The 24,422-nt window shown below is 40.1% G+C and overlaps 1 protein-coding gene across 19 annotated transcripts in view; it reads right to left on the bottom strand.

The window, feature by feature from the left end:
- LOC117414003 (dedicator of cytokinesis protein 3-like) overlaps positions 1–24,422 on the bottom strand; it is a 207,410-nt gene that overhangs the window by 55,833 nt on the left and 127,155 nt on the right. For all 19 annotated transcript variants that reach the window (XM_058999506.1, XM_058999507.1, XM_058999513.1 and 16 more), the window contains 4 exons: positions 22,208–22,356; positions 14,757–14,841; positions 7,913–7,954; positions 7,443–7,597 (listed from right to left, as the gene is read on the bottom strand). In XM_058999506.1, the coding sequence (XP_058855489.1) occupies positions 7,443–7,597; positions 7,913–7,954; positions 14,757–14,841; positions 22,208–22,356 (431 nt within the window). The remainder of the gene's footprint in view (positions 1–7,442; positions 7,598–7,912; positions 7,955–14,756; positions 14,842–22,207; positions 22,357–24,422) is intronic.

Raw genomic sequence — 24,422 nt, 5'->3', positions numbered from 1 at the left:
TGTGGTGCCCCCCCCCACCCTGCTGCTAGAGTACCACCTTAAAGATGGTAATGTGTCTGGACATGGTGCACTCAGACTCCACTAGTAACAGCTATGTTCCAGGAAGAGGAAAGGTGTCGGTATTGTGAAAAGTAGGTCACAATGACTATGCCCATGCATTTGTTTTATTAAATTGCAAAAGCAGCTCCCATTGAAACAGCCTTCAATCTAAGTTGGTCACGGTGCCTTAAAATCTTCTAAGAAATAGAAATGCAACAATATCATTATGGACATTTGTTATGGTAAAAGAGATATGAAAAGCCTGCCCTCTACCAAATTTTAGTACAATTGGATGAGTGACTTTCAAAGTACATTTGCAGTACACAGACATACACTAGCATATATGTGTGTGACTTGCAGTATAAATATACTAGTTCCACCACTATTTTACCTCTGCGGGGATAATAAGATCCAAAACAGAGATAATTACCAGTGCTTGTGGACTTATTTCCTAAGTAGCAGCCCATAGGCAAAGGTTATCAAAAGGCCTCTCATCATATCCCAGAAACCCCTGTGAGGCAGCCTTGTGGCAAGTGTGGTGTCTCTACACTGTAAAGGAATTTGCTTTAATGCAGAGAGTGCACTATCTGAGCTCCAGCAGCAGAATGAACAATTGGCTGGTTGTATGTTAGCATCCTCCAGCCAAAATTACTGTAATGTGCAGTTTTCTGGTCTGCCTTCATAAATCATTACACAAAAGAACTTCAATTAGCGCTTGTCTCACCTCACAAATATGGCTATAAACACACACACACACACACACACACACACAAAAGTGTCAAAATATATATATAAAAAAACAAGATGTCCACCCATCACAGCTATATTACATTAGATACTGGCAAAGACTAAAGGAAGAGGGGGAAAAATCAGACGCCATGGAATTCAATTTTTCCACGCTGTCTAGTATAACACATGACAAAATCTCATCTTTATAAAGATTTGTGTTCTACATGATCCCAGCATGTTAGCGTTGGGCCCTGGGTGCTCTCGCCACACTGTAGCTTGTACTGCACCTGTCACAGCTGCCAATCTGGAAAACATCAGGATCAGGTCATGAAATTACAGCTGACAGGCGCACTTCTTATACACCAGTGCTGGTGTTTTTTTTTCAAGCTGGAATTGTCTTGGTTGCTCTTCCTAGCTTATTTTGCAGAAACTGTTTAAAAGGTTCCTTGTTCAGTCCCTCAACCTTCTAATTTCTTTATTTTTTAACCGATTCATTCATGTGAAGACGGCTTGATACGACTGCCCTTTAAGCACAGCTGTTTGTTCTAACAGGTATTAGTCCCTCTGTTGAGTAGCACGACTGATTATGAACTAATTCAGAGTGAATAAGCGCAAAACCATCAACGCACTTCCTACATAGATAATTAGAACTAAGAGTCACAGAAGAATGGTGTTTAAGAGATACTTTATACATTTAGAGTGTTCTATCATTCTCGCTAGATGTTTATTCTTATACCACTATTTACTATGCTTACTAACTATTCCAGCACATTTATTTTTTCAAATATTACCACTGGGCAGGAGTTGATGGAGGTGGTGGCGTGGGTGGTTTCTGTATAGTTTGTCCATTAACTAACTCGTAGTTCAGAGGAACAGAAACGTTTGCACACCCGTAGTGGTCACCTTTAAAGGTTCCTCACTACAATACACATAATAGGATCATGAGAAATTAAATATTCAGATCATGTGAACAAAATAATGTAATTGTATGTAAAAATAATGTGATATCTTGTAACAATTGTAAGTCACCCTGGATAAGGGCGTCTGCTAAGAAATAAATAATAATAATAAAAATAATAAATGTGAACGCTATAAAGCTCAGAAATTAATTGTAATATTCCCATCTGCTATTTGTTATGCCTTTATCTCTGTAAAGGAACCCCTGAACTAAAACACAACAACATGCAGTCACGCTGAGGGCATTCCAGGCAAATCCAAAAGCTAAACAGTTTGCACTCCTGGCATGGTATTAAAGAGTTGCATCATTCTCTTGAGGAAAGGACTGATGTTTAAACCTTAGCCTTTGCCTCCTACTTACAATAAGACTGCAATCTGGATCTGGATTATCCGGCATTGATCAAATAACGTTGATTTCTTTAGCGGTTGCCAAGTAGAATTCCTTTTTGTTTTTGGCAGTGGTTGTGAAAATGTCCCTGTGACCCAGTAATCCTGCAAAGAATTAGAGTGTGGCACAGAGGAGTCAATCTGAGAAAATGACGGCCGGACTGATTAGATAAAGTGAACCAGACTGTCAAACCCAAGATTATTTTGCTTTTTTCCCAATAATCCCCTACTCATCTGGTGTGAGGATTCTGGTGTTTCAGACAGCGCAACTGACCTGATATTGATGGCTTGTGTGTTGGTGCCTGCTATACTAAATAATTGACCATTACAGACCTACTCACTCACCCATGGTCCAAGACAGGAGCAGTTGGAGGTGTTTTTGTGAATACAAAAAATCTGGAGATGGTAAAGAATGACAAAACAAAACAGCTTCTGTAACGTTAGTTCCGGCTCTCTCAGTTGGGGGCAGTGTTTGACAAGTGTTATAAAAAACGCCTACAAGTGAGGAAGGAGAAAAAATAGACACAGATGACTTACTGCAGAAAAGCGGCTGCATTTGTGTCTGCATTAAGAGCACCCGAGACCTTCTTAATAAAGGGACCCGATTGTACCCACACTGTGAGGCAAGAGAATGAGATGCCACGTCTTTAACACCAGAAGCTTTTCCTGCTGTTTAGGTGACCTGAAGTAAACCCAGAGCAGTTAGGGAGAGAAGGGGATTGCATTGTGGCTCCTTTTTAGGAATCATGTGCTTCGTGGAGCTCTTTGAGAACCTTGCAATCACGACTCTGTTAACAAACAAGGTTGGTGCTGAAACAGCACCCAGCAACCATGTCTGCCTCCCTGTGAATTCCAGCTTGATCTTCATGAATTATTAAGCTGCCGCATTGGTCAGGATCCAGGCAGTGGTTAATAGAGGGTTTACTGTAGAGCTACGGATTGCTGCAGGCTTGGAGTTACCATAACAACACAAATTATCCGGATAAAATAAATAAATACATACAAAATACAGAGATTTGTGTTAACCTTCCACAACCCAGAAAGGAGAACTGCTTGTGTTAGGTTTGTAAGTTCAGTCCCGGTTACTGTAGCTTTGATAAAGTGATGCAAGACTAGAGCACAGGGAGCTTGTTTAGCACTGCTTAGGAAGTGCACAAAAAAGATGACAATTTCAAAGCATAGTTTTCGCAGGATTACCTATTAGCACAGGATTAACACACTTTGTATATAAATATAGAACTTTATAGTTTAATGAGACAACAGGAATGCTGTAAGATGATACATACAGGTGGGTATAGGTAGGTATAGTTTAGACTGCAGTTTGAAATTACCAAAGGAATGGCATTTTACGAATTGGGTTAGAAGAGATGGACTTTATTTTAACAAAAACAAAGCTGTCATCTGGGTAACCTCAAGGCATGCAGAGACACTCACAGGAACTCAGCATGCAGTTTAGCCCAGAGCTGCAATTGCAGCTGTGCCTCTGCCATCAAACTGCACAAGGAACAATCAAAGTGAAACATGGAACAGCAGCAAATTAAGCCTAAAATAAATTCAGGGCTCAGCAGTGCTTACATAATGCAACATTGCTGAAGAAACAGAACTGAAATGTATATCACACAGACAGATTAACAGATGATGAGACTCCACATACTGTATGTCAGGACTTGGAGTAGGCTAAACAGCTACAGTGTGTGCATGCACAAAGGGTCTGCAAATGGCCCACAAAGGGATTTCAAAACATTTCAGGCTATCCTCCCTTAAAAATAAACAAAATTGTAGATAATGAAAAAAACAAAACAATTTGATCTTCCCTTATCTGTCAAACACCTCCCAGTAATTCAGAGTGGATGTCACTAATCACTGGTTCTCATCATTTATTATTCTTGGAAAAGAATTAGACTGCACCCAGAGGTTCTGAAAACCCGTCGAAGCCAACAGGACTAAATATGGTCTCCATTTTTAATTTCTTTATGTAGGAATGTTAAAAATAGAGACCATAAAAAAATTATTTTAGTGTGAAATTGAATGTGATTGTGGAACATTGCAGCTTTAACTGACAGATAGAGCTATCCACCCACGATCCACATTTTAATTTGCATAATAAGGCTGTGACAGGGAGGACCCTGTCGCTGGTTCTTGCATGGATGTGTGCCTTTATGGAAGCAGCTGGGACATGCAACAGGAGAGGCGTTGCTAGGCAACCGATTGAGCAGGAGGGCTGATTGGATGGGGGAGCTTGCCCGGGGAGCCTGCGCGCAGCTCAAAAGGACAGCTCGAGGCTACTGCAACGCCATGACCGCACAGACGGACGCTGAGCGAAAGCTTGCTTTGTGTACATTGAGGAGGAGAGCATCTGCTCCAGAGGACACAACTACTGCACGAAACCCTTCCACTCCAAGACGGTGCTTGTGAAGCCATTGCCCAGCCGAGGCTGTCGGAAAAGACCTGGAGTCGCCAGGAGGATGTCAGGACTTATTTAGGTTAGTTTAGGGGATTTGATCCCAACAACCAATATAGAGAGGGTTTCGTAGGGTAGGTTCCTGGAGTGGGACATCTCTTTTAGTGAGGCTAGTGCTCTCCGTGTGTGGCAAATGTTTATTTTTAGCTTTGTTTAGTTTTCTTTATTAAATCCGACAATAAGGCTACCATTGCTGGTACCCTAGTGGCAGCTCCTGTGTTGTTATTAAATCTGTGCGCCAGTCAGCGTGTCAACACCCAATGCTCTGCGTCTGCCTTATTATTATTCAGTGATGACCCACGTATGTAACATCGCCCTGTTACAAAGGCACATCTCCATCTAACTCTTCAGATCAGCCCCTGCAACGGCTCTGCAACGCTTTCTGAAGGGAAGCCATGTTTTTGATGCAGTTTCAAAGGCAGGAAGGGTTGAATACTAACCACAGGGAAAACAAGTCCCTTCATTAGAAACACAGTAGGATTTAAACAGATAGACTATACCTCAGAGAGGAGCCTCTAATTCCTGCTGGCAAGCCAGCATTTTATCAGATAATTTTTTTTTACCAGTTGAAGGAGTGATTCAGCAAAGAAAACAACAACAACAACAACAACAACAACATTCCAATACCATACCATCAATTACATTTTTAGAAGCAGGTAGCCTGAGTGAAAAATGCCTTTTTAAACTACAATGAAATCAATCCCCTTCAACTCTATCAATGCAATCCTAATTAAACACAATAAAGACACAATACAAACACATGTTGAAATGATCAATGCTTGTAGATTAAAGGAGATTCTAACCACGCTTTTAATATCAAGAGAATTATCACTCCCCCTATTCCTGGGTTGGGCTCTGCTTTTTTTTTTTTTTTTTTTACATATAGATTCAGGATATACAGATTTTTCAAGTACAACAATGTCTATACCCTCCATTGTAAATTCTGCTGCAAACCTAATATTCATATTAATATTTATAAGTAGATTCTCTGAATACAGCAGTATCTGCATCTTTGGTCACTGTATTTGGCATTAGTAATTATACAATGATGGTGATCCCTAGTCTAGTCAGTAAGGAAACCCTGAAGTGCCTATTGTGGTCCTACTGCTAGTACATAGTTTGCCAGACTTTGTAATAGACAACAACATATAGATCAGAACTGTGACTGGCTCCACTAGGTGAGGATGGGAACGATCAGGATTAAAGTATGATCATTTGGGTACTGTTAGAGATAAAGCACAGTCTTTCTAATTGAATCCAACAGGTTCAAAGCAATTACATCAATCCATGGTGCCACACCTGCCCAAGGAGCTGCTACACTGCTGGTGGAGAAACTCCACAGAGACCTGGCACACTGGAACATGGAGATTGATGACCTTAATGAGAACATAATGAGCCTAGTCTTGTACAGAAGGTAATTTCCTGCATGCCACCTCCAGGAAAGAGAAGAGGCAACAGGTTTTGATTACTAGCTGTGGCTAACTGCCCAGAAATACTTCCATAACAAAACCTGCTTGCAGTACTGCAAATCTGTAATCTGAATCCAGTTAACCCTCGCACGGAGCCTCTAAAAACAAATCTGCGACAACAGTGCTACTTAAAATAGTTCATAGTACGGGCTCCCGAGTGGCGCATCCAGTAAAAGCGCTCGCTAGAGTGCAGGATGCGCTCTATAGCCTGGACATCGCGAGTTCGAGTCCAGGCTATTCCACAGCCGACCGTGGACGGGAGCTTCCAGGGGGTGGCGCTCAATTGGCCGAGCGTTGCCCGGGGGGAGGGAGGGTTAGGTCGGCCAGGGTGTCCTCGGCTCACCGCGCACCAGCGACCCCTGTAGTCTGGCCAGGCGCCTGCGGGCTTGCCTGTAAGCTGCCCAGAGCTGCGTTGTCCTCCGACGCTGTAGCTCTGAGGCGGCTGCACGGCGAGTTCGCAGTGTGTAAAGAAGCGGGCGGCTGACGGCACACGCTTCGGAGGACAGCATGTGTTCATCTTCGCCCCTCCCGAGTCAGCGCAGGGGTGGTAGCGGTGATCTGAGCCTAAAAAATAATTGGGCATTTCAAATTGGGGAGGAAATAATAAAAAAAAAACTAATTGGCAACGACTAAATTTAAAAAGAAAAAAAAAAAGTTCATAGTACTTGTTTTATTAAGTATTACTTTGCATGTTTTATTGGTTGGGAGGCCCTTTCTCTTATTTTAGCAAGTCTCCGATATTAAGTTAAACCACTGTTTTGGCCTATGTTTCACCTAAATATCCCCATACTGTATGTTGCTGGTATACTACCCTCTTACGTGTATTGGAATTACACAATTGTACACAAGAGTGCAATATCAAAGAAAGCATTCTTTTATTTACTTACTTGATTATACCAATAGTACAATTATGTCTAGTTCACTTTTTATTTAGAAGTATTATTACCGTCATGTAAATGTAAAGCCCCTTGCTTTTTATTTTTACAGTACTGGGAAAAAAGAATAAGCTAAGCTATTTGGTGTCCTACAGAGAAGTTAATGCCCACAAGAAAAAAAAAAACATGGACATGTTGAGTAGTTATAAAATAGTAATAAAACATTTTTAAATAGTCTACAGATACTTACAACTTATTTCACAAGTAATGTATTCAATAGGATCTTTGTAATACTGTATTTAAATGAAAAGCTTTTGTATTCACTGTGCCTACCTGTATCGCAGCAATGAGCTCGGATTGACCCAGAGTTTGTTTTACTTGCAGGTTAAAAAAGCCTTGGTCGCCGTCGGACGGTTTGTCAAAGAAGTTTGCTAGTTTATTTTTACTACTTATGAATCTATCAGTTGAGTGTTTTCTCGTTCTGGTTCACAGTTCACTGTATTGATGGTTAGCGGAGGTCCCTACCTGATCTGTTTACCCTCCCTCATGTCAAAGAGAGAGAAGAAGACATCAGTGTCTTCTCCGATGGTGTTGTAGGTGAAACTCTTCAAATTGAGGAAGAGATGGTGAGGGATTGGGATCCGGCAAGCCTCCCCATGGCGGTGACGCATGCTGTCCCCCTGGGCAGAGAGAGCGATATAATCAACGACTGCAAGATATTACATTTTCAGTTAATGGTCTGAAAACTACACATTTGATTGGATAGCTCTGTAAAGCAATATTCAATATTCATTCCCAACTTATGGCACAAAGAATATAATGTGAGTGTACTGTACAAAATGGATCAATACTAGACATATACACAAAGCAAAACACTTTAAATAGTTTTAAAAATACCACAGGTCCTATTCAAAAGTTATTTAAACTTATTTTATTTATTTTATTTATGCAAATGAGTACCTTGTATTACAAACTGACTTTCCTTCTAAACTCACCTGTGATGTGCTTTGCTGCACGCTGTGTCTGCTGGATAAATGCTGCAAATCAAAAACAAAGAAAAATGAGTCTCTCAGTGCATCCTAGAACAGATGGAGAACTGGGAGGCCATGTCTTTAGGAGATGCTTTCAGAGCACCACGACTAAAGCCAGTTCTTTGCTTTTTATTTAATCAGTTTCATTTACAATCCATTGAGGGATAAACATTCCTGAATAAAATAGTCACTTATCCCCAGAACAATTTACAAGCCCTTGCAGACTTGTGAAATCAAGGTTGTCCATGCTACCTTTAATGGGCCTACATCCTGGTGACAGTGTTCTGTTAGGTGTTTCTAATACTTGTGTTCAACCCATGTGTTATTCATGTAAATAATGAATACAGACATTATTGAATCCCAAATAAATTATCCCATTGGGATTCTGCAGAGGGGTGAGTGAATTGTGAAAACTTAGAACAGTGCCAAACATAAAGAGGTCTGTGTTAAGGCTGCAGTAAACAGGGAAGGAAACCATTAAAACAAGAACACACTAAAAAGATATTTTAATAGACTTATGTCTGCAGTGGAGTGAATAAACACCTCCAATATTTTCTTCAAGATGTCTCCTTACAGTATTTAAATCCCACAGATTGCTTCTTTATGAACCAGTGAAGTTCACAGGGAATCATACACAAACTGAAAAATGCCTCGTATCAATGTAAGATGAGAAAAAAAAACTGGAGGCTTACAGGAAACAATAGAAACACCACCAGCTCAAGAAATCTCATCAGGGCAAATTGAAATGCCCTAGGATCAAGGAGCTACAAGGACATCAAGCGGTCAACAAGCACCAGGCAAAATGTCACACCTACCAGCCATAAGTCTGCAGCAAATCATTTTTGTCTGGTGGCATGAAAAGCTGTCCCTGATCAGTGAAGGGTTGATTAAAACATTTCTACAGGGATAGCTGACTTGAGTTGTAACAACTGTCCTACAACTCTGCAGTCTGCAGTGCTGGGAAGCGACATCCAAGACATGCATTGAATATGAGAGCAGAATGTTTTCCAGTTCTAATACATATTGCAAGCTCACATAGAAATTCATTCAGCAAGACACTGCATCAGTTACATTAACAGGCTTGCAGGAGCCTGTTAATGTAAAAGGTGAACATGTCTTCCTTGAGTGAGTTAGTGGTAGAATGGAGAAACAGCTGTGTTAAAAAATAAAAACCATGTTTGGTAAGGACCTTGTCATGGGAGAGGTGCTGCTGAATCTGGCATATAAAAAGGGCAGGTAACAGCTGCAATTCAATGACATGTTGATGTGCATGTGTTTACAGAGGCTGCCTGTAGCTGCAGTCAAAAGGTAATGATGTTGAACCTTGACAAAATCTAAAGCTGGGAATGGTGACAAGGCGGCCTCAAGAGTCTCCCAAAAAGTGTCCTCTTGGACAGTCATACAAGACAGACAGACCTAGGGCAGAAAAGACTGCAAGCCTTACTAGATACTAACAGGGCACTGTTGTGTTGCAAGAGCAAACAGTGACTCACTTTCTCTGGCTGTAAGTATTAAGTATGGAATTCAACATTGAACTTATGCAGCAATTCCTCAGCTGAATATAATCACATTCTTTGTTCAAGAAAACAAAGCCAGTTATCTTTTGTAATAGTTTTGAGCAAAACAATTAGGGTGCATGCAGAAGTAAACCACAAAAGTGATTGAAACTCTATAGAAATAAATGCAATAACGGCCCTTGGTATACACTGATTTCCATAGCAACCATTCTCGTTAATACCTTTACACAGTCCATTAAGAATAACTGACAGTTCCTGCGTTTACCTTCTTGCTAAATGTACAGGTTCTTTGCACATAATTTTTATTTTTCCAAGGATAGCCGTAATGTTGTCAGGGTCCCTGTGAAATTTGCTACAGTTAGAAACGTGGGTCTGTATTTTAAAGCAGTGCAAAACAAATAGTTCAGAAATGAATAAAAGCGGTGTCCGTCCTTCATATTCTGCTGTAAATCCTAACAACTACAGTAAGCAGGTCATAGAGGTTTTTGTCACATAGATAAACTAGGTTATGTACACCATTGAATTTGTGTGATTTGTCGGTTGCTGGTCACAAAATGTTGCCCATTCTGTGGACCCACTTGCGACTGAAGTTGTGTTTTCCGGTGGCTGTTTTCTGCAAACGTCACCATTTTAGGAGACAGTGACGGCTTTAAAAAAACGCAACCACTGTGTTGGGGGAGCCAGTTGCAATATCATGCCCTTCTGAGATCCTTCTGTGTCTTCCAATGATTGTTCTGCAACTCTCACAGAGCTCATTTAGGTCCAGTGGATCACATGACTCATCACGTGACCACATACATTTGCACACATGACAGGCTGTGAACTTTCCCATTTTAATTGGATTCTCTGATTCTTTGGCCAGTTAATGTATAATATACAGGGTAAAAATTATGCCACAGGACAAAGGAACAGTCGTTGGAAGTGCAAATACACTAAATAAATGATGACCCCGTACAATGTCCAAGCCGTGCAGTCCATTCCTGCTGCACCAGCTCATTGATGGCAACACAAAGAACATTTCCTGTGATATTTATATTCACGCTCTGTATAGTAAATGCTGAACTCATCACTATGTAATGTGTGCCTAATTGAACAGATTATGATGTGTGATTAGTTGTGCTGAAAATGCCCATTTATGTAACTCCTGTGAATACTGCTCCCCAGTTCCACCTCTTCACAATGTACTGCAGTTTGAATACAAGGCCAGCTGTGTTTGCTCTCTCTTCATTTCAAATCTTGGCACTCTTTTCTGCAGGGAACGTGGCTCATTAATAATGTCAGGGAGAGGCCGAGCAGCAATGAATATCTTGGCTCAGCCCAGCATCTTTCAGATACAATTAACAAATTGCTTTTTCTTCTGCCTGTGCCAGTGCAGAAGGAAGCCTGTTTCTAACAGCTAGGGAAAGCATGACTGAGCCTTGACTCCCACTTTTGTTGTGTTTGTTGAATGGATTGGTTTAATGTTACAGGACATTGACAGGACATTATTTCCCTGTGCCCTGGTGCTGAGGTGTGTCATCCTGAATCTCTTTGTAGTCTGTTATTGATGCCAAAGTGGATTACTCTATCAGGGAGGACTTCACTATATTCCTTCACGGAATTTGCGGTCAATAGACTCTGGTCTTTTAATTATGCCAAAAACAAGGCTACAGTCAATGGGTGACAGAGCATTCTGCAGTTACGCACCAAGATTGTGGAATGCTCTTCCTGGGGTGATCTCTGGGACTTTGGATATTTTTTAAATCATGTCTTAAAACATACTTTTATACACTAGCATTTCCTAATGTTTATATCTCTAAATTTTAATTAACTGTACAGTGCTTTGTGGTGTTTGTACATGAAAGGCGCTATATATAAAATAAAGATCCGTTCTCTGTCCCTCCTCTCCACCAACCCAAACAAAGGAAACATTCCTTAGGATTTTTAGCCCAGCCCTCTCCCCCTAATCAGATTCTTGCATGACCCCAAGGGCCTGACTTATATTTGAACTCCATTCAATTTGCATCACATTTTGTTAAAGTATATAATCAAACTGTTGTGCTTGCAAAACTGGTTTTACTGGTTTTGTAACATTTACAGTTGTATTTCTGATGTAAAGACCTTGATAAAAATGGACTCCATGTGTATACACATTATAAAACTATAAACGAGTTGCTTTTGTAGCTTTAAGCTACGCCGCCCTAGCTCTTAAATGATTATTAGCTTCAAAATAAATCACCATAGGGATTTCAAGAATATCAAGCATGCACTGCTTTAGGTTTGTGCTGAAAGGATGGGGCTTAAATCACAAAAATTACCATTTATTTAAGGTAATTAGGGCATATTTGCTTTCCCCAGGAGCTGCTATCATACCTTCACAAACAGCCTCGCGTCCACCAGGCCTTGCGCAGGGCACACTAGCAGGCAACAGAGGAGAATGAAAAATCAGGGAAGACTTCCAGCTTCACAGTTCAGGGTCTCTCAATTAATTAGAAGTCAGCTTTGAAGCTTGAGCCAAAATTACTTCTGAGAGCGCATATGTAAATTCGGAGATGTTAAAAAAGCTTTGAATTACACAAAAGTTTTTAGCATCCCATCAGGAATTTTAAAATTACTTTCCACAGCAGTGAAATAAAAGCCCTTGGATGTTACTAAAGCCAGTGCCTATTTTTACACCCACCTATCCTGTGAGGCAACTTTGATTTCACTTGAAAGGGTTTTCACAGGTAGCAAGAACACCCCTGCAACAATCATTTGTGCCAGGGTGCCTGTCCTGAGAATTAAAATACATGGTGGTTGAATATTGTCCAGAAATGAGAGCAGCTTAGTCACTGAATTGTACAGCAAGGATGCCAGCCTTCCATAAGCCTTTATAAAATAAGTCTCTCCTCTCTTTAGCACAACAACTTCTCTCAACTACTTCATTATTTTTTAATAAATAACTTTGATTTCTAGACTTTTCAGTTCAGCTCATCCTACTTCACTTGTACCATACAGTATGAAAAAAAACAACAGACACGAACACAGTTTGGCAATATAAGAAGATTTCCGTCCATCTTAAGTTTGCACATTTTTTTTTTTTTTTATAAATTTAGTAGTCGCCAATTGTTTTTATAATTTATTCTCCCAATTTGGAATAGACTATTTTTAGGCTCATCTCACCACTACCACCCCCGCGCTGACTCGGGAGAAGACGAACGCACGCTGTCCGAAGCGTGTGCTGTCAGCTGACTGCTTCTTTTCACACTGCAGGCCCACCTTACAGCGTCGGAGGACAACGCAGCTCTGGGCAGCTTACAGGCAAGCCCACTGGCGCCCGGCCAGACTACAGGGGTCGCTGGTGCGCGGTGAGCCGAGGACACCCTGGCCGACCTAAGCCCCCCTCCCCGGGCGGTGTTCGGCCAATTGTGCGCCGCCTCCCTGGGAACTCCCGTCCACGGTCGGCAGTAGAATAGCCTGGACTTTAACTGCCGACGTCCAGGCTATAGGGCTCATCTTCCACTCCACGTGGAGCGCCTTTACCGGATGCGCTACTCGGAAGCCCCCCAGTATGCAAGTATTTTGACATGACAATATGGCGGATTTAAGTCATGGTGCATTTACATAATAACTTGTCATTACTAAGTACTGTTGTACTATTATTAATGGGACTGCAAATAAACCCTTCTTCATATACAGTAAACTGAAAACACATTTCGCAGAAAATTGGGAAGCTAATCGTTGACTGAATTCCAGTGACATTCCTTCTGACGAGACACAGGGAAAGAGAGAACAAAATGTTAGCTCAACTAACTTTAATGTTCTCTCCTGAGGTATTCCTCTAGACCCTGCTCCCTTTGCAGTTGAAAGACAAGACTGCAAAAAGTTTGTAATTACAAATGAGCTAGACTAGCTATGTTTTATTTGTGTAGTGTACAGATTGTATTGTCTTCCAGTTCATAGGCACTGTATACACCTGTGGCCAACACTACTGGCTTCATTCAAAAGCTGTTATTGGTATGTATATTATGATCCCAAGGTTTAGGTAAGGGTTTCAATATCCACTGTGTACTCAAAGCTGATGGGGCCATATTTCTACTTGAGACCCTAACATATGTACGCATTAGTGGCTATAAGCTGGTGCATTCAATTGTCTTCAGGCTAGTCAGTCGATTCAATCTGAGCTACACAATTATTTTCAGTTTTAAAACTGTAATAATCTATAGAATTTCAAATCATCATGGAACTTCAAGAATTAGAAAAAAAAACACTCATTTTTCTTTTTCAGGTAGTGCTGTTTCTTTCACATTCTCTGCAGTACCACTGGTTGCTAAGCAACCTCAGGGCATCAGGAGAAATCCTGGAAGAGCCAGTACTATGTCTATAAGCGTTATAACACTACCTTTTCTGTTGTTTTCCGATATGCCTGGTTCACTTGAGATACCTTTCAGTACTATTTCAGAATTACATGACAGCTACGATCTCCCCACAGCATAACGGCCATGTTTAGGGTCCTCTTATCAGGAAGGAGGGAGGGCTTCTACTATATGACTCCTCACACGAGTGACACAGACATCTTAAAACAGATTTAAACATGTTGGCTTTTACAGCTAAAATAGGAACAATACATCAGACAACCACGTATTTAAAAAGGGTCAAATCTATGTTTATTTACCCCATTGAAGGTTTTTGTCACATTCATAATGTCTTAGAAAACAAGTAAAAACATAAGTCAATTTCTAGAAGTACTTCAATCCTATCACTTTTTTATTTCCAGATATAAAAAAAAATGTATGACCTGATAGTTCAGAAGGCAGGTCTCTCTGGTATAGGAAAAGGATTTAAATAATAAACACAGCACAAAAAACTACTAATAAAAAAGAACAGCGGTACAACAGCACAAGTATTAGGATGGCAGCTCTTTAATTCATCTCATTTCACACCAATTCCTTATACATTACAGAGCAGCCATCAGGTCTTTTAAGTTCTAAGTACTTCAACAACTCTCAATTATTATGGATGCAGCACAAAGGTCAACAAAGCTGCTTTTTACAAGCAGTAAGCAGTCTATGAGGAGTTCTGCTTTCTGAACCGCTCTTAAAGGTAATCAGAAACTATGTTAGTAGTGATTGTCTTATATATTGAGTTCTGGGGAGCTCCTTTATGGACTGTAGATTCAGCTGATATTAAAATACGACAACTCATCCTAAATATTCTGATCAATGATTTGTAAAGATTTATTTTAAGAGTGTAACAATTTGTTAATTGCCATATTTATAACCTATACACCTCCCTCCTCTCCTTTTCTCCTCACCCATTCCACCTTCACCTACCATTTTGTAGAGGTCCGAGACGCTGATCTGTTCTGCATCTGCCATCTCAAACTCTTTTCTGGGGACCAGGTCCAAGCCTAGGTGCCTGTCAGGGAAAAAAAATAATTACATTTAGGCCAGAGTGTGTGTGATGATCTTAAAATAACTGTCAAGGCTGCAGCCCAACCAATACCAACACGTGTTGACATAAAATATATTTCTTCCACCTGTCTGCAGAGCTCAGACTGGAGCAGCCAGTTGCATTGTTGCTTTTGTTATATCAAAACATTGTGTGCACCATTTTGTTCAGTCACACATTTGACTTTCAAATTTTCTTGTTCCCTACTAAATAACCTTCTCCCCATTCAAAACATAGCAGCACCATTGTAAAAACAATACATAATAAAAAATAAAAAAAACGTTTGGAAGTCTTCATCAACGTCTGAAAATACTGTTGTATTTTGCATCTTATTACGATGTGTGGTGTCAGTCTTATTATTTCCCTTGATAATATAGTATTTCACACCTCCTTTGCCCAATGTCCTTATTTGCAATGTCAAGACAAAAAGCATTACAGGTAGCAATAACCCAATTTAAAAAAGAAAAAACTACAGTATTAAGAAAGATAGTTTTAAAAACATATCATGCTTGTCAAAATGATTTGTGTCACTGAAAAATCCCCCTTTACACCAGACTTGAATGTACAAGCGAGTGAGCAGGCATTGTCAGCACAGGGCGATGGGGAAACGCTCTCAGGTGGCCCCCCTATGCTGTGCAGTATCCTTTGTAAGACAATGCCGTGAAATACTGGTTGTTTCTGCCGAATACATGAGATCCTTTGGTCATTTATACAATACACTGCAAAAAAACTTGCTTCACTGGTATTATGGTTATTGTTTATCTTTGAGTTTAATCACATTTTTACAACCTACCATTGGATTGCATTTCAATTTTATTTTAGATATCCATATAGGATTGTTTTAAATATCAAAAAACTGTGTGCTATTATTTAATGCTAACACAGCATACAGAATCTTAGTTTTTATTCCAATTCCACAACAGCTAAGGTGAACTGAAGGTCAATAGGTGTCCACTGACCCCAACAGCAAACCGTTCACCTAAGGACTGGCTGCTGAGAGCCCAGGAGTTTGATCCCGATGAGCTTTGAGGCCATGGAAGACAAAGGCCATGCATGCAATCATGTTGATGATTCTCCCAAATAGAAGGTCAAGGTATAATTGTTTTAGCACACAGCAAATCCTTGACCCTTTTAATGGGAGGAAATATGGTGGAGTGGGAGAAGTGGCTCTGAAGGCCTGAGTTTGAATCCAGTTTAGGAATCTCAACTTCCACTTCTGAACATTCCACACCAGGTTAGTCTGTGGCGATCTCTGCAGGGGAGAATTGAAGAAAGGAAATGCAGGGGTAGTGATTCAGGTCATTACTGAAGTGCTTAATAAACAAGGGTACCTAATCTACCCTTAATAAAGATGTTATATCACGTCACTTATCCTCCTAAAAGTGTTGCAATTGATTAGCAGCTCCTCAATCAAAGAATGCGAAAACTGCAAAAACTTGCTTTAGCTGACTCCTAAGCAGCATTTATGTGTTGCTGTTTGTATTGCTTCTGTGTCTAAATCTTAATCCAGCTTGTAATGCAACGCTTTATCTAGCTAACCTAATACAATTCTGTTGTTAGCTAGGCATCAACAACCAGCTTCAAAGAAAGGCTGCAATGTGGAAAAAATTATATTTTTGAAGGCTAGAAACCAACAAACACCTCTTTTATTCAGCAACGTGTTTTCGAATGCACACTAGGCTGTGGATAGATAATACCCTGGTACTTATTAAGATAAGGACCTTGAAGCTGAACAGAATGATTTAAAGGGCTGAGCTTCGTTGGGCAATGTTTACTAAAGCACGTCAGCTTTGACAGGGAAGGCAGTTGTCTTGCAGGGGCTCATAGCTCCAATGTATTTATGTGCTCATATTCTGTTTCTATAAGTTTTCTTATTTCTTTGCTTCTATGAAAGCTTGTGGAACTTTTCATTTCTGAACTTCTTGTTGGATTGGTCTGATAAAGTTTATACAGCTTCATTATGGTGGGGGAACGAAACATGCCGTTACAGATTTTAATACCCCAAACCTTTTTTTTTTTTTTTTTTTTTTAAAAAAAACACTTGCACTTTTTAGTAAATAGTGTCATTTCCAATTATTATTTTATTTATTTTTAAGGAAATGCGTACCAGAGGGCTCCTGTTTTTTTTTTTTTTTTTTTTGCAGAGAGCAGTAGGATGTGAATAAGGAAAGGTAAAAAAAGCTGTCCATATGTGGTTCTCACAGATCCAGCTACTTCTCTCAAAGATTTGGGTCAGTAAAAGTGACTTCCAATAACTTTATACATGATAAAACTATTATGAATATGTCAGTATTGTGAATACATCAGTATAAAACATTCACAGACATATTAGGTTACATAAACAAGTTTTCCAGTGGACACTGCTGGCATATTCCCAAATCCAGCCCATTCTGCATACAAATTGAATCTTAAAGTGCAAGGATCAGTCACGAGTATTCTGAAAGCTGTGGTTATGTGTGACTCCTTCTGGGTATCTGTGAACTATCACAGAAAAGCAACAACATGAAGACAATGGTTTCTCCAGTCCTACCTCCCACCAGCAGGTGTCATATTAGAGGGTCTAAAGACTGCGAGACACCGTACAGTAAAACTAATTGTAACGAAGGATACTAGTAGACAAGTGAAGATGACAGGGTTGTCTTTGAGTTACAACTTTGATAAACTGGAGACAGCATTGTATCTACCTGTAGTATGTTTTTAAGCCCCAGAACACTTTACACAGGTTTACAAAGATGCATATTTCCCAACACGTTTATTTTATTGCCAGCTACAATAGTATTTATGATAGCTGTCCACATCACAAGCTCAATTCACTTCACACAAAACAGTGGGATTTTGAAGCCTGAAATCAGTCATGCAAAATGTTCTGGTGTAGCAATCACGTGAAATGCATTTGGGTTCAGAAGGACAGTTCTCATTATTAATCTTGTATACTCGTGTTCAAATTTTGAAATAGTAGATTTTGGGTAGTGACTATCTCTTTAAGGACTTTGCAACATATACAATATTTGGGAAGACTTCAGATGTTTCTTTTTGCACATACCTAATGAAGGCACTGCAGCATTCTGTGCTGCAGTACCCATTGGGACATCAGACCCACTAAACAATGTTCTTTCTCCTTTTGTTAGATTGTTTTAACAATGCTTCTCCAAGGGAAAACAATGACACATTCTTGATTATGTAGTCCAGGGACTCTCTCTAATCACCCAGCGATGCTAAAATAGAGAAATCAAGCAGCAATTCACTCCTGGCCCCTGCTAAGCTGGGTTCTACATCTCATACACATTTTGATAAAACAGGCCCAGTTCTGACAGGGAAACCAATAACTAATAACTCTAACTAATAAAGGAAAGCACTGTGTTTAATCTCTTATTTCCCCAGATGCAAAGATCACTCTTTGTTGTCTACTCTTCCTTGTTTGTGAGGAAACAACTGATTAAAGCATCTGTCGCAAGAGAACACTTTAATGGAGAGCAGGAGCCAGAGGAGAGCACCACCCCATCAGAAATAATCAGCTTAATTACCACAGGATTCCTCCTTCGGCCATTCCATCTTCACTAACCCTGTTTTTTGCTCGCAGACCGCTTTACAAAAAAAAACACACCAATGAGAGTCGACAGCTTGGAAAATAACCTTGTGGGTACCTTGGTGGACTAGTAAGATTGTGCTATCAAAGCATCCCACAGATGAACAAACCATGTGGTTGTTTGTGAAAAGAAAGGGTTGACTTGAGATACTTTGAGAGAGCTGGGAGAGAATCTGTAGCTAAAGGCCTTAAGAGTATAACGTTGTCTTTATTGGCCTTGCTGATGAACTCCTGACCACATGATAAAAATACTTTGTACCCCCTGATTTCATTTATCTTTTAAATTTTTCCCAATATATGTGCGTTAAATCATATTTTCTGCATGTATGGATATTTAGCATAATAATAATAATAATAATAATAATAATAATAATAATAATAATAATAATAATAATAATAATAATAATAATAATAATAGTTATTTTTGGGACAGCACCTGAAAAAGCCTAAAGTGAGGCCAGTATAAATGAAAAGTAATAAATGATAATTAAACAGAAATGTTATGTAAATTGAGAGAATATAATGTATTCCTTTAGAAGCATTATTGGTTTGTTAATATTTTATTTTAGATACCAATCCTCTAAAGCAAATCAGTTTCAATGTGTGGAATCTAGGAGTAATTTGTGGTGGAAAGCACGTTGTTGGCATCATAGTCATTTTTCTATTGACCTTCAAATGCTTGAGTGACACTGACCTTTGAGGTACCTCAATGTCAAAAACAAGTACTGTATATTGACTTTGTCAGATTCCATATTTATCAACTAACGACTTGACTCAATAAAACATTTGTGTTCCCTATGATTATCATGTGCTTATGCCCGTGACCAAAAAACAGGTGCGAGATAGTTGACGCTAGCGCCAGTACAGTATAATCTTAAACAGCTGCTATATCTGACACAGTGACTAACAGCCTGCAATAGGCTTTTCAAGAGCCTCATCTATAATACTTTATAGCTGTGTTGAAGATGACTCACGAGAGGAACTAAAACTGTGAAATCACAATAAAGCAGATTTAACGTCTGTGCGTCTATGTTGTTCGGAAAACCTAACACAGTGCATCCTATCCCAAAGGCTAAACGATCCCTTTTAACTGAAATCCAGTGATAATTTTGGCAAGCGTCACCAAGGTATATAACCACGGGAAGCACAGAGAAAATGTTTTTGCTTCGGCTACTGCTCCCCACAGGTCTGGGAAATGGATATAGCAGCAGTTGAAGTGAGTTCCTATGGGTCACAGCCTGGCTACCATCTCGACAACTGGCAAAGAAACAATCTTCATCAATTTGGGATTATTTCTGAGACCTCATGACATTTATTTATTTATTTATTTATTTACCCTCTTCAAGTTTCAAGGTTCAAGTCCCCTTAGCCTATTCCTGAAAATTCCAATATATCGCATGATAGTCCAAAACCATAACTGTACTTGAAGACAGAAAAAAAAAGAACTGGATTTCTAAAATAAATCTCTACTTGACAAAAACATGGTTCAGAATAGCAGCAGCACACACAATAAAGCCGATAAAGGTGTCACATATACAGCTCTGGAAAAAATTAAGAGACCACTGCAAAATTATCAGTTTCTCTGGTTTTACTATTTATAGGTATGTGTTTGGGTAAAATGAACATTTTTGTTTTATTCTATAAACTACTGACAACATTTCTCCCAAATTCCAAATACAAATATTGTCATTTAGAGCATTTATTTGCAGAAAATGACAACAGGTCAAAATAACAAAAAAGATGCATTGTTGTCAGACCTCGAATAATGCAAAGAAAATAAGTTCATATTCATTTTTAAACAACACAATACTAATGTTTTAACTTAGGAAGAGTTCAGAAATCAATATTTGGTGGAATAACCCTGATTTTCAAGCACAGCTTTCATGCATCTTGGCATGCTCTCCACCAGTCTTTCACATTGATGTTGGGTGACTTTATGCCACTCCTGGCGCAAAAATTCAAGCAGCTCGGCTTTGTTTGATGGCTTGTGACCATCCATCTCCCTCTTGATCACATTCCAGAGGTTTTCAATGGGGTTCAGGTCTGGAGATTGGGCTGGCCATGACAGGGTCTTGATCTGGTGGTCCTCCATCCACACCTTGATTGACCTGGCTGTGTGGCATGGAGCATTGCCCTGCTGGAAAAACCAATCCTCAGAGTTGGGGAACATGGTCAGAGCAGAAGGAAGCAAGTTTTCTTCCAGGACAACCTTGTACTTGGCTTGATTCATGCCAAAGCTGCCCGATTCCAGCCTTGCTGAAGCACCCCCAGATCATCACCGATCCTCCACCACATTTCACAGTGGGTGCGAGACACTGTGGCTTGTAGACCTCTCCAGGTCTCCGTCTAACCATTAGACGACCAGGTGTTGGGCAAAGCTGAAAATTGGACTCATCTGGGGGTGCTTCAGCAAGGCTGGAATCGGGCAGATTTGTCTTTGTGAAGGACGCATGAATCAAGCCAAGTACAAGGTTGTCCTGGAAGAAAACTTACTTCCTTCTGCTCTGACAATGTTCCCCAACTCTGAGGATTGGTTTTTCCAGCAGGACAATGCTCCATGCCACACAGCCAGGTCAATCAAGGTGTGGATGGAGGACCGCCAGATCAAGACCCTGTCATGGCCAGCCCAATCTCCAGACCTGAACCCCATTGAAAACCTCTGGAATGTGATCAAGAGGAAGATGGATGGTCACAAGCCATCAAACAAAGCCGAGCTGCTTGAATTTTTGCGCCAGGAGTGGCATAAAGTCACCCAACATCAGTGTGAAAGACTGGTGGAGAGCATGCCAAGATGCATGAAAGCTGTGCTTGAAAATCAGGGTTATTCCACCAAATATTGATTTCTGAACTCTTCCTAAGTTAAAACATTAGTATTGTGTTGTTTAAAAATGAATATGAACTTATTTTCTTTGCATTATTCGAGGTCTGACAACACTGCAAATTTTTTGTTATTTTGACCAGTTGTCATTTTCTGCAAATAAATGCTCTAAATGACAATATTTTTATTTGGAATTTGGGGGAAATGTTGTCAGTAGTTTATAGAATAAAACAAAAATGTTCATTGTACCCAAACACATACCTATAAATAGTAAAACCAGAGAAACTGATAATTTTGCAGTGGCCTCTTAATTTTTTCCAGAGCTGTAGATGTTATGCATCTTTTCCACAAGTAATTGACTTAAATACTGTACCTAGAGCTATGACCTACTTACTTTTTTTGTGATATGCAACATGAATGCAGGGTTTCAGGTGGAGATAAGCACGATCGATACGTCTTCACAAACTATTGTCCCTTGATATTTAACCTATTTCTTTGTAAGGTATGTGGGGAGGCTCACATTATTGTACCATGTCTGTTCAGTTGACAAATTAGGGTGGATTTGATCTCAAGAGCTGCCAATCCCCAGAAATACAAACAAGGAGTTAAGAGGCTGCAGATAATATATGGTTATTCAATGGAGAGCATCTGTGTATGAAATAATATTGGCATAAGGAGAGTCCAGTTTACATTTACACACTGCGTGTCAAAAAAAGATGCTTAGCAGTCATTATTACAGGCACTTTACATTTTCATTACAATTTGCTTTCCAATATTTACCTCAGTGTTTTGCAAATCATTCCACCATGTTTAGTTTTTGTCAACTGTACAGATACTGAGAAAAAAGCGCTGTACTCAGAAGCAAGTTTAAAGTCATTAATGGGACTTGGTTGAAAACTGTTGCATACAACTTTTGGAAAGATACTCACTCGTTCCCCCAGTCCAGGCGCACAGTGATGTGTCTCTTGACGTCTCGAATCTGGTCCTGGGTCAGGTGACCCGAGAGCAGCTGTCTTCGCAGGTCAAAGAGTTCATTCATCACGTGGCGCAGCTTGTAGAAAAGGTCCACCTTGTTTTTCTATGTGGAGAAAAATTAGCCAGCATTACAAATCAGTCTACACCCACCTTCTATTAAAAGACTACACAATGGGGGCTCCCGAGTGGCGCATCCAGTAAAAGCACTCGCTAGAGTGCAGGATGCGCTCTATAGCCTGGACGTCGCCGGTTCGAGTCCAGGCTATTCCACAGCCGACCGTGGACGGGAGCTCCCAGGGGGCGGCGCTCAATTGGCTGAGCGTTGTCCGGGGGGAGGTAGGGTTAGGTCGGCCAGGGTGTCCTCGGCTCACCGCGCACCAGCGACCCCTATAGTCTGGCCGGGCGCCTGCGGGCCTGCCTGTAAGCTGCCCAGAGCTGCGTTGTCCTCCGACGCTGTAGCTCTGAGGCGGCTGCACGGTGAGTCTGCAGCGTGTAAAGAAGCGGGCGGCTGACGGCACACGCTTCAGAGGACAGCGTGTGTTCATCTTCGCCCCTCCCGAGTCAGCGCAGGGGTGGTAGCGGTGAGCTGAGCCTAAAAATAACTGGGCATTTCAAATTGGGGAGAAAATAATAAAAAAAAAGGAAAAAAAAAAAGAAAAAAGACTACACAATGAACAATTCCTCATGGGATTCACCAAGTTATTACCGCCAAGTTCAATTTACTAGCTCCCCTGCTCCTGTAAACAATGAACATAGATTGTAATAAGGCAATATTAGTCTGATGCTTCAACAAACAAGACACACATCCAAGCACCTCCCCTACATAAACGCTGATCAATTTTCTGAAAAAAACAACAATAATGATAAAAATAACAATTTAGTAGTAGTAATTTAGTAAGCAAAGAGTATGAGTGGGGTAAAATATTTTTTGTTTCTGTATTTAGTAATCCTAATACCGAAGGTACTGTATTAAAAGTGAATTTAGATATGCAGTAACTAGTAACCAGTGTTGTGTTTCCAGTACAGGTGTGATGGGGCTTTGTGCAGGTCACAGCTCCAAGCCACAGCAAGTTGTACAGTTTCTAAAATAATTTACAGTTAGGGTGGTCAGTAAAATAGGATGTGCAGTTGTCAGTCCCTAAGAAATGACTAGTTCAGGGCATATCAGAAACAAAATGCGTTGAAGTCATTTGTCAAAGCGATCCAATACGGGTCTGCTCGCAGACAAGGAGTCTGAAGATGTATTTTTCACTTGACCTTGATGTGACCTCCATGCTACAAACCCAAAGCACCCCTGGCTCACATCATGTATCATATTCATCAACACTATACTAAATCTGCAGTTTTAAACCGTGTTACAATTCTGCAACAAACATACATGAACTTTACAAAATGCCTCCTTGATTTGAATACTTATTTAAGAAAACGCATAAGTAAAAATAAAAAGTTATTTAGCATCCAACCATCCAATTTCATGTTATGTGAAAATGCACAGGCTGTTGTTCAGCTTTGTCAATACTATTTAATAATAATTATAGTGAAGTAATGAAGTGTATTAAAACAGGGCATGGCCCTCAATCCATTAGTGATCACAGTGCAATAAGACACACTTATAAAAGTTTACCACAGTAAATTTGCCATGTAATCATTATCTATTATATAATGCATTTACCATAGTTTTCCATGCTTTTAAATGTGTGCTTTACAATACTTATGCTTTACCATACTATCCCTATGCTTTACTATGGGAAACTTGTATTAGGTATGGGTGTATATTTGAATGATCTAAATATGGCCTTGTTCTTTAAATGAGTATTAATCCATCTGGGGTTTTCCCTCTGGGGGGACTTAAAAGATCCAAACATATCTACATTACTATATACAACTAAATACAGTGGCCTGAGGTCCATGATGCAAGCTGAGGTCCATCACTCAACCTGAGGTACTCTGACTCTGGCTTGCTTGTTATACCCAAGCAAAAGATAACTCTCTCCCAGCTTAAGTGCTGTAGCTCCCACGGTCACTCGCTTCAAATCAACTCTCAAAACCCACTTGTTCTCTCTAGCTTTCAATGCTCTTTAAGCCTGATATCTGTTATTAGCTGCTGTCTAAATTGGTATTTCAGGTTTTTCACTCCATCTTATTTGTTTTATTCTGTATGACAAACAC

The sequence above is a fragment of the Acipenser ruthenus genome, chromosome 25 (genome assembly GCF_902713425.1).
Source record: "Acipenser ruthenus chromosome 25, fAciRut3.2 maternal haplotype, whole genome shotgun sequence".
NCBI lineage: Eukaryota > Metazoa > Chordata > Actinopteri > Acipenseriformes > Acipenseridae > Acipenser > Acipenser ruthenus.
The sequence above is the reverse complement of the archived record's forward strand: the minus strand, read 5'-3'. Positions and strand labels throughout refer to the sequence as shown.